Genomic DNA, 16,066 nt, shown 5'->3' on the forward strand with positions numbered 1-16,066 from the left:
GGGTGGAACCTAGAACGGGTGGGGCTCCGAATCTCTCGCGTGGGCGGAGGTGGTGACAGCGGAGGCAAGGAGGTGTCTCTGTGTCCCGCCACGAGAAGGTCCAGTGGTCCCCTTCCCTCGGGAAGTTGGTACCGGAGAAGAGGCTGTCCTCGGGCCCCCAGCGTCTCAGGGGCCGGTCCTCAGGCGGGAGCCAGAAAAAGAGAGGAGGGGCGACAGGGGGACTTTCCCCGCCTCTCTCCCTCGTTCCATAAATCACCGCAGCCACCGCAGCGGCGGAGCCGGGAAGTGCACGGAGCCAGAGCGCAGCGTGGTGGCACCAGACACCTCCCTTTCCCCCACCTCTTTCTCTTTCTTTCAGTGTGCGTTTTTTAAGCCTCTCCTCTCCCTCCTCGTTCTGTGGCTGCCCCAAGCGCGCAGCCGGTCGCCGCTCCTCCTCCGGGTGCGACCGCCCGCCCTTACCGCCGCGGCTGCAGCCTCTCAGCGCCAGGACTCGGGAAGCGAAAGCCGCGCGGCTCGCGGCTGCTCCTGTCGCCCCACCGCCGCCCGCGCACCCAGCCTTGGGCGCCTTTCCGAGACGCCCACCGCGCCGCGGAGCCCTGCGGGTGCCCGGCGCCCTCAGTGCGCTCGGGCGGCCGCTTCCTCTCCCGCCCGCCGCCGCAGCCTAGCGATGGTGGCCGCCCGCGCTCCCGCGCTGTAGCCGGGCGCCCCCTAAGTTTGGGAGCCGCCGCCACCGCGGCGCAGAGACCAGAGTGCAGAAGAGGAAGAAAGTTTTGTGGGGTGCGCCAAGCGGGCCCTGGGCGCACCTCCCGCTGCTTCCTTCCCGCTTCCCCGCGCCTGGAGCTGGTCGGCGGGGAGTGGCCCGAGGCAGCATGGCCCGCGAGCCGGAGGAAGAGGAGACGGTGGGGACTGCAGCCCTGGCCCTCCGCTGTCCGGGCTCGCCTGGTTGGGCCGGGGCCGGGGCGACCCGGCCGCCGCTCTGGCTGCTCTGCCTGCTTTCGTGCTGGCTCCTGGGCGCTGTGGCCAACGCCGACTTCTCCATCCTAGACGAAGCTCAAGTACTGGCGAGTCAGATGCGGAGGCTAGCGGCCGAAGAATTGGGGGTCGTCACCATGCAGGTAAGTGACCCCCGCCCCTTCGTGCACCGGAACTTGCCAGGTATTTTGCCTTTCCTCTTTGCCCAGGGCCAACCCTCCTTTTGCATGCACAGAGCTCCCTGTCCTGCTGGACTCCTCTGTCCTCTGCACAGATCCCAGACTACAACCAGCTCCTCTTGCATGCACTCATCTACCCCTCCTCTTTCTCCTCTGCAGAATTCCCTGCCCTCTCCATGGAACCCACTTTCCCCTGCACCGTTTCCCTCTTCTGAGCACCATCTCATTTTTGTCGGCCTGAATTCTCCGGTTTCCTCGCACCTTTCCCCCTGATTTGTACACGTTTCCTCAGCAGGCGTGTTTTCACCCTGCTACCCCTGCAAACTCCCCTCTTTCTTTGTGTCCCCATCCCGGAGCACCAGGCCCCTCCTGGCTTGGGCGATTTTCGAGGCCCCCACCCCTTTCACAGCCTTGTAATGTCCTCCTGACCGAGGCGCACCCCTGGGCACCGGAAGGGAAGGTACCAGAGCTTATACCCCGTTGCTCTGGGCCACCTTCACTCACATAGGAGGGCTGCTCCGGAGCAGCCTCCGCGCCCCCTTTCCCCTCCCGGATGCTTTGGGGGAGGGGCTGGCCTGATAGATTGCCGGCTCTGGTCCTGGTGTGTGTGTGGGGGGGGACTCTTTTTGTTGCTTTCCGCTTTTGCTGCTTTTTGATTTTTGTTTTGTGTGTGCCTTTGGGGAAAAAAGGGACAAGGGAGCAAAGTGAATAGGATTCCCATTTCTCCAGATTGTTTACCGTGGCAGTCCTCCCCAGAAGAGGGGCTTACAGAAAAAAATTGCCCGCGGCTAATAAGGAATCCTGATGATGTTACTAAAATAACCCAGAGTAGTAAAAATTGCTCTACAGTAACCACCTGGAGATTCTATCTCGCCGTTATTTTAATCTTCTTGGCCGAGAAGGCCCACTCCATTAGGAAAGGTTGAGATGACATTCCGAATCTGAAACCTTTGCTGTAACATTCTTACTACAATAACACCGTTCTCTTATACTGTACATTCTAACAATAATGGTGGTGAATGGGGTCTTCGAAAGAGGAAGTTTCCAGGAATGTGTTCTTGGAATAGGTTTCTAATTTCCATCCTGCTGTGACTATTCCAGCTCCCAGGGGCCAGGTATTTGGAATTACTTGGGGATTCAGGTTTCTGACATCTACACACACACACACACACACGTATATAAATATTTTTAACCCCTACCCCATCCCAGGCTTCTCTCAAAAGGATGCAGTTTTCCTAAAACAAGTTCTACAGACCTTCCCTACTGCAGCAGTGATGACTGGATTTATTTTTTTTTAAGGGTGAGGGGAGGTTGGGGAGTGGATGGTTTGCTTGAAAGGTAATTTTACATTTATTTGCAGACAACTGGCCCTGAAGTGCAATAGAGTCGGATTTTCTTTATTTACATAATAATAGGTACACTTTTAAGAGACACCATTAAACTGTCCCTTTCTATGCCTATCTTTCTGGGTCTGGTTCATTTATAATTCTTTTTCCATGTGCATTTTCTAAGTTCTTAGGAGTGAAATGACTTTTTTTGGAAGAGAGGGAAAACTAGGGTTTTCTTTCCACTGGTGAGTGTTTCAATTCAGAACACAAACAGAATTGTGTTTTTGTACAGAGGCACCTCTTTTAACAAAAGAAATTTAATATACTGCTGTTTTCAACTTTTCTTTTAGAATTAGGTGGCATTTGCCTCCTTCATCCCATCACTGGGGCTGTTCAAGGGATCTTAGGGGTTTCCCCCTTCCTTCTGTAGATTCTGACAGCCGTTTTACTGTTTCTCACCCCGTCCTTGACAAAAGGTGAAATTGGATCCCAACACATTGTCATTCAGGTAGGGATCCAAAGCAAATGTAGTTTTAAAAGGCTTCCCTGTTGAAAAGGAGACACTTTGGGGGGGGGGACCCTCTGAACCATGGGGGGTTTGTGCCCAAATGGCCCTTTATCTCCTCCCAACTGGCCTCTCTCAAACACCTTTGCAACCTCATTGTGGAAACTGACCTCCTGTGGACAGGGTTTTGTCTGGCAAAATGTGAAGGGGCTTCTTTCCTTTTTTGAAAGAAGATGCACATACTGTATTTAAATTCCTCTTCTTGAGCTGTACATTGATCTGCCACTTGCATTTCTCTGGGAAAACTGGGGAAGTCTCTTTTTAATTTAGTTAGACTGCCAGCTTTTGGGGGGGGGGCGGGGAGAACTTGTAAAATGAACTATAATGCCATTTGGATTTCTAGCTTTCAGGATAAAGACTGTGAACCTCACATTCTTCTCTGTAAACCTTTGGGCCTTGTTCAGCAGATTTGAAATTAATGTGGGGTTAGTTGCCTAAAGTGTAGATTATGTAGCCCTCCCTTTTGGAATGTTGGCTTTTGCAGATACAGAGCTAATCAGTGGTTACAAGGCAGATAGCCTCATCTGAGCTGGAGCAGACTTCCACACAAAGATGAGTGGGACAGGAGCTTACATCTCTTGCAGTGGGGGGAGGGGTGGGGAGCCTTTTTCAGTTCTTCATTTGACCTTGACATTTTAGCACAGTATGGTCTTTCTGATCAGCACATCATTCTATTTATTTATTTAAATATATGTTTTTAGTTGTAGATGGACACAATACCTTTATTTTATTTTATTTTTATGAGGTGCTGAGTATCTAACCCAGTGCCTCACACGTGCTAGGCAAGTACTCTCCTACTGAGCTACTGCCCTAGCCCAGCATCTCATTTTATGAGAAAATTTCTGAGGCCAGTTTATTTGTAAAAAGCAAAATTTCAGACTTTTAAATAGCTGTGCTGCTGAAATTCTCCCAAGACATTTTTTTTTTTTTTTTTTGGTTTGGCTCTACCAACAAGTGAACATCCCCAGCCTTTTGTATTTTTTTTTTAATTTGAAACAGGATCTCACTAAGTTGCCCAAGTTGGCCCCTTAAACTTGTGATCTTCCTGCTTCAGCCTCCTTGAGTAGCTGGGATTAGTGCCATGGGCTATGACACCCAGCTTCCAAAGACAATTTTTAATTTTGAGAAATTGCAAAGTAGCACTCAAGCCAGGCTTGTTGTTCTGTAGCAGTTAAAATGGTAGCACATACTGCTCAGAGGAGGTTGTGAGTAGTAATTCTACAAAAGCAAAAATGAGGATGTCTTTAGCACCATACTTTCCCATGATATGGTTTTTGTGCTTGCTGATAGAGAAGATAGTTTGAAAAGAGGTTTATCTTAAAATTTTCTTGGAAAAGTTTTCTAATGAATGCTACCTACTCATGTCTTTTTTTTTATTCCTTTTTAATAATGGGGGAAATTTTTTTAAAAAAATCTTCAGACAATTTGCATCAAACAATTTTGCCAGTGTCCTGGGAAAGCTGCCACTGAATGCTACCCCCAGGCAGCAGACATCCATACATCATGGGTAAAGGTCAAAAACCTAATCATCATCTCCTCAGGGGTCCCATGGAGTGAAGCCATCAACACTGTAGTCTGGGGAGCACAAACTGTGTCCAGGGTGACTTGTTTCTGCCTATTCATTTGTGCAAGAAGTTTTTATCAAGCAGCATCTCCATTCAGTAGAAAGAAACCCTACATTAAGTATCTGGAAGCCTGTGTTCCACTGTTGCCATTTAGTAGGGTGATTTCATTTGTAAAATTGGGGATGGCAACTCTTCCTAGAGATTTGCTTTGTGGATTTAATGGAAGTAGAGCACATCTGTTATGTTAAGCTGAGGCTGAGAAATGTTGATGGAGAAATAATCATTGAAAGCTTACTGCGCTCTATGCTAGGTGTTCAGGGGGTTTGCAAGGAAGTGTTACAGCACAGACCTTTAGGAGTTTGGCTTCTGGAAGAGGGGGTAAGATTGCACAGGTAAAACAGTCAAGCAACAATGCCTGCTTGTTAGAAGGCATACCTGCCCTGGGAGTCATTTCACCAGGCACTTATAGGGCCCATTTAACATTATATGACAATACAGGCTTCCTAACAGCAAGAGCCTGGCAGAAGGCCAGTGTGCCCGCCTTGGTGAGGGCTCTAACGCACTCTGCTGGGCTGAGCACACTCAGTATGAATTTGGCAAACACACCAGCAGGTTGATCAGACAGACAGCTGCTGTATGGGGCCTGGGAAAGGAAGGGGGAGGAGAAGCACGAACTGGAGCTTCATCTCAAGTTGAAGAAAGAGCAGCAGCCAGGACACAGAGTGACTTCAGGAACTAAGGGATCAGCTGGGCAGATGTGTCTATTGAAAATAGAAAGCAATGTTGTAAATAGTGACTCCAACTGAATGTGAAAAAGCAGGTCCCCAGTGTATGCAGTAAAACAGCAATACAACAATACAGAAACTCATTGTTTGCTTTTGCAATAAACTTTTGGGGGAGTTTTACTCTGAGAGATCTTGAATTAGACTGTGCTAGTGTTAAAAGGTAACCAAGATCTGGTACATATCCTTCATCTTTCAACTAATGATGAGAAATAGACACAAGAGGCATTATGATACAGGGGGCTAGCAAGGGGCATAGAGGCAGTAGACAGAAGCAGGTTAGTGCAGTGGTAGAGAAGGAACAGGATGACCACAGAGAAACCTTGCTTAAGCCCTTCTGGTGGTGAAGGAAGTCAGTGACTTTGTCCTTGGCCTTTTCAGTAAAATGTCCACATGCAAAGGGTAGTTCAGAAAGCAGTGGCTGCAACTTTAGATGTGAAGGGTAACCACATCAGCAGTCATCAGACATTTCTAATTCTGTTTGGTGGCACTAGACAAGGTAGTTGGTATATCTTGAACTCAACAGGAGAGTGGCTCTGATTCTTCCCATATTTCTCTGGGCATTTACCTGGCATTTCTGTGGTTATTAGACATAAATGTCTTGGTGACTCTAGTACAACTGGAAGCTGAATTGTTGTCATGTTTAAGTAAGGTGCACATTGTCCCTGGTCTCATGTATACCATATCAGGAATGGTGTGGTTTTGAATGAATTGAATGTGGCTAAGCAATATAGAATATTTCAGGGGATTAAAAATCACCTATATCTGTAAATAATTCTATGATTCTCTGCCTGTGTACAGTATCACTCTTAGTGGGAAAGCTGACATATTGCTTTCTTCTGAAATTGAATATTTGGAGCAGGAGAAAACTGAAACCAACCATTAATAGATAACTCCGAGTTGAACTTGGCAAAAATGAGCCCCCTTAGAAAATATGTTGAATGACTTATGATGGACTGTCCTTGTTGTGCTTAATCTTTCTTTGACTTCCTTCTCACTATTGCCTGAATTAGCTGGCTCGGTTCCTTGTGCTTATTACATTTTCCCTGCCAATAGTACTTCAGTGTTGGAAAGTCTTGGGGAAGGAGATGGTTTCACACTTTGTAACATGCTGGTGTTATTTTTGGTTGCTACTCGAAGAGGTGATTCCTTGAGCTTAAGTGGAACCTTTCAAAACTCTGGAATTTTGGTATTAAGTGGACTGAGATTTATTTTGGATCTTCTTGAACCTGGCATAAGAACTTATTGAAATTCAAAATATGAAGGAAAATAGGGACACGAATTTTGACTCAGCTGGTTATTCATTGTGTGACTTCTGTCATATTTTTGAATCCCTCTGAACTTCAGTGTCTTCATGTAGTTCAAGGGGGATTTCTTTTTTAACTGGGGGTTAAACCCAAGAGCTCTCTATTTTTGTGATTGGGTCTCTCTAAGTTGCTTAGTCTGGCCTTAAATTTGTGAACCTCCTGCCTGAACCTCTTTAGTAGCTGGGATAATAGGTGTACCCCACTGTACTTGGCAAAGGAGAACTATATTTTAAAAGACAACAATGTCTAGCACAGGGTCTAACATGAGAGCAGTCAGTAAATAGAAATATAAATATGGGAGAAGTCTGTTTAGTGTTAGTGCACAGAACATGGAGTGCAGCAAACATATCTCCTGAGTTTGGGAGAAATCTAATCTTTAAAAACTTAACATTTCAGTGTGGTCAGTCCCCTGCCCCAGTATTTCTAGAGGGCAGTGAACAAACCTCAGGCATCTGGTGCCAAACCATCCTTTGAGGTTTCTGAAGAAAATATTAGACCTGCTATTTATAGTTATTTGTTAACTTTTAAACTTTTTACAAACATTTTTTTAAAAATATGGAAAGGTAAAGAAAATAATGTAAGACAGTACATCTGTTTCTTACCCATCTTAAACGGTCAACCTTGGTTTTATTTTTTTCTCTACCTCTGCCTCCACCTGCTTTTCTCCTTCCCCCAGATTGTTTTGAAGCATATTTCAGATATCAAAATTTCAACTCTTTTTGTACTGAGGATTGAACTCAGGGTGCTTTGTCACTGAGCTGCTGCCCAAGACCTTTTTATTTTTTTAATTTTGAGATAGTCTCAGCAAACTGCTGAAATTGACCTTAAATTTGCAATTCTCCTACCTCTGCCTTCTGTATAGCTGGGATTATAGATGTGTACCACCATGCCCAGCTCATTTGTGTCATTTTAAAATTGCATTCTTATTTCTATATTTTTCATGTTTCATTATATAAATAGTATTTGGTTCACTAGTATATAGAATTTTCAATTGATAATATATATATACACACACATATATGCATATATATATATTATAAATAAATACATATATAAATATTTGTATCCTTAAATTTTTTTGAGGGGGGTGGTACTGAGGATTGAACTCAGGGACTCTCAACCACTGAGCCACATCCCCAGCCCTATTTTGTATTTTATTTAGAGACAGGGTCTCACTGAGTTGCTGAGTGCCTTGCTTTTGCTGAGGCTGGCTTTGAACTCATGATCCTCTTGCCAGGTTATCCTTAAAATTTGTTATGGTGCTAGGCCTGAACAAAACCATTGTCGAGAATCCTTGGAAAACTGGGAATGGAACCACCATTCCCACTCCTGGTCTATACCCAAAGGACTTAAAAACAGCATACTACAGGGACACAGTCACATCGATGTTTATAGCAGCACAATTCACAATAGCTAAACTGTGGAACCAACCTAGATGCCCTTCAGTAGATCAATGGATAAAGAAAATGTGGTATATAAACACAATGGTATATTATTCAGCATTAAAAGATAATAAAATCATGGTATTTGCAGGTTAAAAAAAATCATTGTATCCCCTAGGCCTTTATAAATAGCTAGTACCTTTTAGGGGGTGGGGGGTAGGAGTGTGCTGGAAAATGAACCCAGGGCCTACCACTGAGCTATGTGGATCTCCAGCTTTTGAAGAGCTAGTACCTTTACTCAGCAACTTCCCCAGTCTTCCAGATGGGATGCCAAGATTCTCTTGAAGCTCCTCTGGGTTTCTCCCTGCTGGGACCTTCTGACTGTCATTTTCATGCCTGTTTCCCCATAAGGTTGTGTAGTTCCTTGTTTCCTTATGGCTGTCTGGCAGTCTGGATATATGTTGATGCATCATGAACCACATCCTCGCTTGCTCCTGTTCCATCCCCTTCCAGAAGAGGCAGGGTGAGGAAAGAACAAGGCAAGATAAGCTATGAGTGGAAGACAGGGGAGGACTGAAGAGGAAGAGCTGACCTGTTCAATGTTTGTCTTCTAACCAGGCTGTCAGCAGATGTTCACAGGCAGTGTTGGGGTGGGGGAGGGGTCCTCATTGTAGAATCAGGCCAGAAGACTGCAGGAGTCACAGGGGGTATCCTGTGCCTCACTTGGGAGCTCCTGTCTCATCAGGAAGGCTAAACCAACTTGGCTGGTTCAAAACAGTATATACAAAGAAATGCCAAACTACGGGAGGCAGAGTATTTCCAGGATTGCTAAAACTAATGCACACAGAGGTCAGTTAGACAAAATGAGTGAAGCAGGTATAGGTCAGAAGAGAGAGGTATTAAATATTGTCAGCCAGAGGGCACAAGCCAGGGCGGCAGGAGGACAGGTACTACTCAGCCTGGTGGCAGTCTGGGGCCAGTGTTATTACATCTCTTTGTTTTTCAAGAGAAGCAGAATATCAGGTTTTTATATGAAGTCTCTTGATTCTTAAACTATTGGCCAGTAATTCAGATTTAGGAGGGGGGGACCCTACAATACTATTGGGGCCAAACCAAACATGTCTGCATGCTGGATGAGGGCAGAGGCCACCAGTTTTCAGTGTTTGGGTTAGAATTACTCAGTGGGTTCTGGAAAGTAAAGCTGTTGCTTAGGCACAGGCCATGGCGAAACACATTTCTATATAATATAAAGGAGAACTTTGTGATGAACAGCTCTAAAATGAATTGCCTTGAGAGATGAGCTCCTTGTCATTATAATTACTTCAAATATTTCCTCTAAGTTTATTTTGTGCCAGGTACTATGTTAGACCTGTGATATCTACCAGTTAATTTCTGACATAATATAATTATGAGACAGGAGGTTCCAGATGCTTGGAGAAGTATGTCAGGGATGTTAACTGGGGTGAGGAGGAATTCGAGAAAGTTTTCCTGGAAAGTGGAATGGATAGAAATTGGTTGGTCAGAATGGAGTTCCCAGAAGTCTCCTTGTGGAAGGAAAGTGTAGCACCTTTGAGGAATAGAAAGATGGCATTAAGGTTTGAACTGAGGGTAGGAGGCATGAGAAGAGGGTGGAGAAGTAGAGAGAGGTCAACCTGTGGGATCCCTAGAATCTTCATACCAGTCAACACTTGCTTTATGACAGGTTTCAGAACACCCAATTCCCACTGGCTTGAACAAGAAAGAAGCCTGCTGCCCTGTGCAATTTAACCATCTGTGGTAGGTCTTTGGGCAGTCTCGATGAGGCCTCCAGGATGTGGCTAGTACACCATTTCTCTTCCTTCGTATGCCACCTTGTTAAGTAGATTCTCACCTATTCAATATGGTGAGAACCATGTTTCACATGGCTGGCAGAGGCTTACCAGGTAGTTGAGAACTATTTGCTTCTTGGGCTTCAGCTCTTTGTATTTAGAAATGGGGAGAGGAAACAAGAATCTGGAAAAAGCTTAGAACCCAGGAAACACAGCAGAAATGATTTAAGATGCAAATATTGTTAGTAATCATCAGTTGTTAGAACCTGTTACTTTTCTGGGTTCTATGTCCCTGAGTCCAGTTCAAGAAGGAGGCCCAAAGATAGGCTCTCTGACCGCCCACCTGCTGAGATGGATCCCCAGGCTTTGTGCCAATCTAAGCTCAGCAGCCCTGCTCTTGACAAGTCTTTTCTCCCTGAATTATCAGATCACTAGGTGCCATGAAATCTGGGAGGGACCACCCTCATTTTACAGTTGACCCATTTTATGGAAGCTGAGACCCAGTGAAAGTACTTCTCTGGAGATTATACCAGTCCAGTAGTTAAGTGGTGGGTTTTATTGAGTCTTTTCATGATATTATACTGTGGGAACCTTTTCCCATTTCCTTAGGTTGGGAAAGGGAACCTGACTTCATAGTATACATTCTTATTTGTGCATGTGTGTGGTACTGGGAATGGAACCTGGGGCCTCCTGCATGCTAGGCAAGTGCTGTACCAATGACCTATCCTCTCAGTTCCCACATTCTTCTTTTGAAAAGAAAGTATGCTTAGTTATTTTATGGTTGAGAATTTCAAGCTGATAATTTAATCTGACAGCTGACCAGATTAGATTTTTTTTTTTAATTTTAAGTCTTTACTTAAATACCTAAAAGTCAGTGAGCCACTAAAGAAAGTTCAAGTTTCTGAGACTTGTAGAATGTTGTTACATACTTTAAAAGAACACGGTTAATTGGTCAATGACTATTATTGTGAACCTGTATTGTCAAACTAATTTTCTTATTACAAAGGGAAAGCATTTAAAGCTTAAAAAAAAAAGAAAGAAAAAAAAAAAAAGAAAAAGAAAAAACTTTGGGGGAGGAGCAACTTTGGTTGTTTAGTATTTGTTTATGTAAAAATCCACAGAAAGAAATCCCACCTGTAATTTTCAGCAAAGTTCTATTTTGAAATTGGATTTCATGACTTAACAGCTCTCTCCCTAGTTATTAGGAGTATGAAGTCAGTCTCTCTCTCTCTCTCTCTCTCTCTCTCTCTCTCTCTCTCTCTCTCTCTCTCTCCCTCTCTCCCTCTCTCCCTCTCTCTCTCTCTCTTTCTCTCTCCTTGCAGTAATATTATTACTTTGGAGGAATCATTTATTTGATTTAACAATAAAACAAAGTAAATGTGATTTGAGTATCTTTTTACCTTGCCTCTTTTTTCTGAGTTCAAAGATAGTTTTCCTATTCACATAGTCAACTGAGTTAATTACTGTTTGAAAAGTTCCAACAACTAAATCCCAGAGTGGATCAGCTGAAAAATAGCTTATGGTCCATATTTTCTTGGAAATTGCAATTGCAGCGTAGCAGTCAGTGGAGTAAATTCTTATCTTGTGCACAATAATGTCTTGGTTCTCTTCCAACTGTAACAGAGTCCAAGACAGCATACTTTTTTGCTTGATTCTTCTTGAATTTTTTTTTTAATTTTATTTTTTGCATGGAGTATTTTTAAAAATACTTCGAGGTCCTGGTGGAAGGGCAGTAAAAATGGGCAAGTCAGTGAGAACGAATCTGAATTTTTAATTAGGCTTTGAGTTGTTGCTTCAAAGTGTGGAGACATCATTAGTGATGTAAGTCTTGTTGCATTAGCAGAGACTGACATTTTACTTCAAACGCAGGGAGTGCAGCTGTCCTGTGCAGATAAAAGTTGCCAAGTACGGAATAGCAAGGTGGATTGGTAGATAATTAGCTGTCCCGCATTACTGCAGTGTGGAGGAAGCCTGCCAGTCATGGGCAGGAAGGAGGAATTATTAGCAGGAGAAAATCCAAGTGTGTCATAAAGCAATTTGGAATCACTTCAGCTGTGGCAGAGCTGATAAGGCTTAAGTTAGGGGAACAACACAAACTGAGTCTCATATGATGGCCAACTTTGCTTGCTTTCTTTCTTTAAAAATCTTCATTCAAAAGAGGGATGGCCAGAAATTAATGATCCATGAATACCCCAATTCATGAGTCCACCCCAACTTCATTTATAAAAATAATCAGCTTAGAAGAGTCATCATATTTCTACGTTATTGAAAAGAAAATGAGGATTCTATAGAGGAAAAAATTCACAGAAAAGCCATAAAGACTTGGCAATTACTATGCTGTATATAACCATGAAAAAAACAGTTGGAAGTGTATCACTTCTCTGATACAAATGTAAAGTATTTATAAGTGGTTTGAGGATTTTTTTTTTTTTTTTGGTCCATGTTAGTGATGGAATAAATATGTGTATTTAAATATTAAAAAAAAAAGTCTTCTGTGATAATCAACTCATCTCTGAGAAGTTAGAGTTATCTTTCCTATTGGAATTCTAGTCCATCCTCAATCATTTGCTAACTCATAAAGCTTCATGAGACCTTCGTGTCTGCTTGGGTTGGTCTCTGTGTGGCCACCTTTGTCTTAATCCCAACCACTTTATTACTGTCTCTAAAGCCAGTGTCTCCTCCAGTGGCCCAGAGATGGGGTAGTGATGGGGTTAGGTGCCATGTCTTCTCTGAATGAGATGTCCTTGGCCACTATAGAAGAGAGCCAGTTGTATGCTTTTTGCTGCTTGTTCTGTCCCCTCCCTGGGAATCTATTAGTCACAGAGTTGTTGCTATCCTGGGTGGGTTTGGAGGAAAACCTGGAGAACAGGTTTTTGGTTTGGCAGTATTGGCTATTTGATCCAGAATTGACTTCACTGATGTTTCTGTGAAAGGGGGAATTGCACTTTTAGTAGACTTGGGAAGGACCATACTGTGTGCTGATTGTGATTGTTATGGATGTTTTAAATTTGAGATCTCTGGATATAGTATCAATTTACCAGAAAAGAGACTTGGAAATTTATTTTTTATTTGCATGTGTGTACATTCAGATGATAAAGATGGGCAAGAGTTACAAAAATGAAAGCACATAGAGATGAAGAATTGTCAGAGTCTGAGCTCTTACAGGAAAGAGCCCAGACATTTGTCTGCATAGCCTTGGTGTGGTTAGCACTGTCTGTGACATACTGGGAGTACTCAAAGTCAGGACCACAGGAACTGCCCAGCCATTTTTAAATGGTAGACTTTGTAACTTTGTAAGTTATTGTAGCAAAAAAGAAGGACTTTGTAACTTTGTAAGTTATTATAGCAAAAAAGACTTTGTAACTTTGTAAATAACCTTTTGTTACTATTTAGCAAATTACCTTCAGCTACCATTTAATGTGTTAATTTCATTACTTCCTCCAGACTTATTGTGAAATGTCTATGACCCTTTACTTGCTACTAAAGATTTAAAATGTTTTAGATAAATAAAAGTACTTAGAGCAGTATCTAACACTAGGATTCCAAATAGTTATTTTGGACCTGATGTCTAATTTATTTGTGGTAGAGAAAGTGGGCTACATTTAGAAATGTAAAAAAAAAAATATTTTTTAAAAATGTGAATGTACTTTAAAATTATATATATGTGGGCTGGGGTTGTGGCTCAATGGGAGAGTGCTTACCTTGCACATGTGAGGCACTGAGTTCGATCCTCAGCACCACATAAAATAAATAATTAAATTAAATAAACAATAAAGGTATTGTGTCCATCTACAACTAAAAAAACATTTAAAAATTTGAAAATTACATATATGTGGATCTACTCTATCATAGAGGTTAGAATTTATAAGTTAATTCATTTAACAAATATTGAGCACATACTATGGGCCAGATACTATGCTTTGGTCTTGAGTTTGAGTTTATATAAATATAAATTATAAAGTTTTAGCAGTGTTGTGAAACATAGGACTTTTAGAAAGACTATGGGGGATCATTTAACAATTTAAGTTGGGGGCTAAAGGTTATATCTCAGTATTCAAACTTGCCTAGAATGTGTAAGACATAGGTTTGATCTCCAGCACCTCAAAAAAAATATGAATATAAGTTATATTATATATGACATTGCTGTGCTTAAAACTCTCTAAAGGTTTCTATTTGACTCTCTGAATAAAACCTCAAATTCCAATGGCCTTCTGAGGGGGATGGGATCTGGTCCCTGCTACCTTTGTGATTTCATCCCCTACTTCCCCCCATTCCTCACAGTACTATTCTTTGAACACTCCAAGTGTGCTGTGTCCCAGAGTTTTTGAAATTGCAGTTCCCTTGGCTGGAGGGGAAAGAAGGCTTTCTCTCTTCAAAACAGCACTCTCTTGCTTTCCCTCTTTCTGCCTCCTCACCCAGTTCATGTGATTATTGCTCTCCCAACCTGTCACAGTGAGTCTTGTGTTCACTGCTGTGTTCCTGTAGAATAGTGCTTACTGGAGGTGGGTGGGTCAGGGCCACAACTAGCTGGGTGGTGTATGAAGGAATCTGAAGAAGTGACAGGGAGGAGGAGCCACTGAGGAGGGACTGGCAGTTAGCATTCCAATAGGGGAAGAGCCTCCTAGAGTTGAATGGCAGGACCTTGGGGTACTCAAGAACTGAAAGAAAGCCACTTGGTGACAGCACATCAACAGAAGGGTGTCATTAAGTGAGAACTTAGATTCTTCTTCCCCATCAGCACAAATAGAGTTCTCCCCCTGGGTCTAAAGAGGTCTAGAAGGTAGAGAATCTGTGGCAGGCCATGTTTCTTTTCCAATTGAAGCAAACCAACTTCTCTGGCTTTGTTAAAATGTAAAGTGAAGAAGAATATAAATTTAGGTGAATTGTTCTTAACATACTTTTAAAAAACATTCACGTTTCCCATGTTAACTCTTTTTTTAAAAAAAATATTTTAGTTGTAGATGGACACATGCTTTTTATTTATTTATTTTTATGTGGTGCTGAGGATTGAACCCAGGGCCTCACACGTACTAGGCAAGTGCTCTACCACTGAGCTACAACCCCAGCTCCCCCATGTTAAGTCTTGATGAAGTAAATGTCTAGGACCAATTTTGCACATGGTAATGGAGTCCTGCACTAAGGATTCAGGTGTTCCTCTCTCCCCGTATATTACCTTTATTTATTTTTAGATTCGTATATAATAAAATGTACTCTTTTCTTACAGAAGAAAGCAATGATTCCTTTTAATATGGCTTTGAAAGTTCAGAACAAAGTCCTTGTGAAGTGCATCAAACATTCATTTTTAATTTTATTTTTATAATGGTGGCAAAATACACATAACAAAAATTTCAATTGTAAATACTTTAAGTATAAAATTCTGTGCCTTAGCAAGTACATTTACATTATTGTGCTACCTTCACCACCATCTATCTCCAGAACTTTCTTATCTCCCCAAACTTAAACTGTACCTATTAAACAACACCTCTTCATTCCCCACTCACTCCTGCCCCTGGTAACCACAGCTCTACCTTTTTCCATAAAGGGATTTGACTATCCTAGGTGCCTCATGTAAGTGGAATAATAACAGTAATTGTCCTTCTGTAAGTGGTCATTTCACTTGGTGTAGTGTCTTCAAGGTTCATCTATATTGTGAACATGTCAGAATTCCCTTTCCAAGGCTGAAAAATATTTCATTGCATGTGAATACTGCATTTTCTTTGTTCATTTGTCCACTGATGGCACTGGAGTTCCTTCTACCTTTGGGCAATAATATTATGAATTATGTTACTGTGAATGTGCTATACAAATATCTGTTGGAGTCTCTGGTTTATATCCAAAAGTGAAGTTGTTTCTATGGTGATTTTTATGTTTTTGTTGTTGCTGTGGTCATTGTTTTGTTTTGCAGTCCTGGGGATAGAACCCAGGGTGCTTTACCTCTGAGCTACAAATCCAGGCCATTTTACAAATTTTATCTGGAGACGGGTCTTACTAGGTTGCCCATACTGGTGACCTCCTGCCTCAGCCTCCCAAGTAGCTGGAATTAAAGGCATGCACTGGTCCCAGATTTTTTTTTTAATTTTCTTGATAGTGTATATGAACATATATCCTTGTTGCACAGTTCTGTGAATTTTAAAAAATACAGTCATATAACCACCACACAGATAAGAACCACAAGAGT

General features: G+C 42.6%; 1 protein-coding gene across 1 annotated transcript in view; it reads left to right on the top strand.

The window, feature by feature from the left end:
* Positions 1 to 720: 720 nt before the first annotated feature.
* Cachd1 (cache domain containing 1) overlaps positions 721 to 16,066 on the top strand; it is a 205,336-nt gene continuing 189,990 nt past the window's right edge. The window contains exon 1 of the mRNA XM_046451058.2: positions 721 to 1,115. Within this exon, the coding sequence (XP_046307014.1) occupies positions 870 to 1,115 (246 nt within the window). The 5' untranslated portion in view covers positions 721 to 869. The remainder of the gene's footprint in view (positions 1,116 to 16,066) is intronic.

Source organism: Marmota monax, unplaced genomic scaffold (genome assembly GCF_021218885.2).
Source record: "Marmota monax isolate L192 unplaced genomic scaffold, Marmota_monax_Labrador192_F-V1.1 WCK01_AAM20220418_F8-fsc00023, whole genome shotgun sequence".
Lineage (NCBI taxonomy): Eukaryota > Metazoa > Chordata > Mammalia > Rodentia > Sciuridae > Marmota > Marmota monax.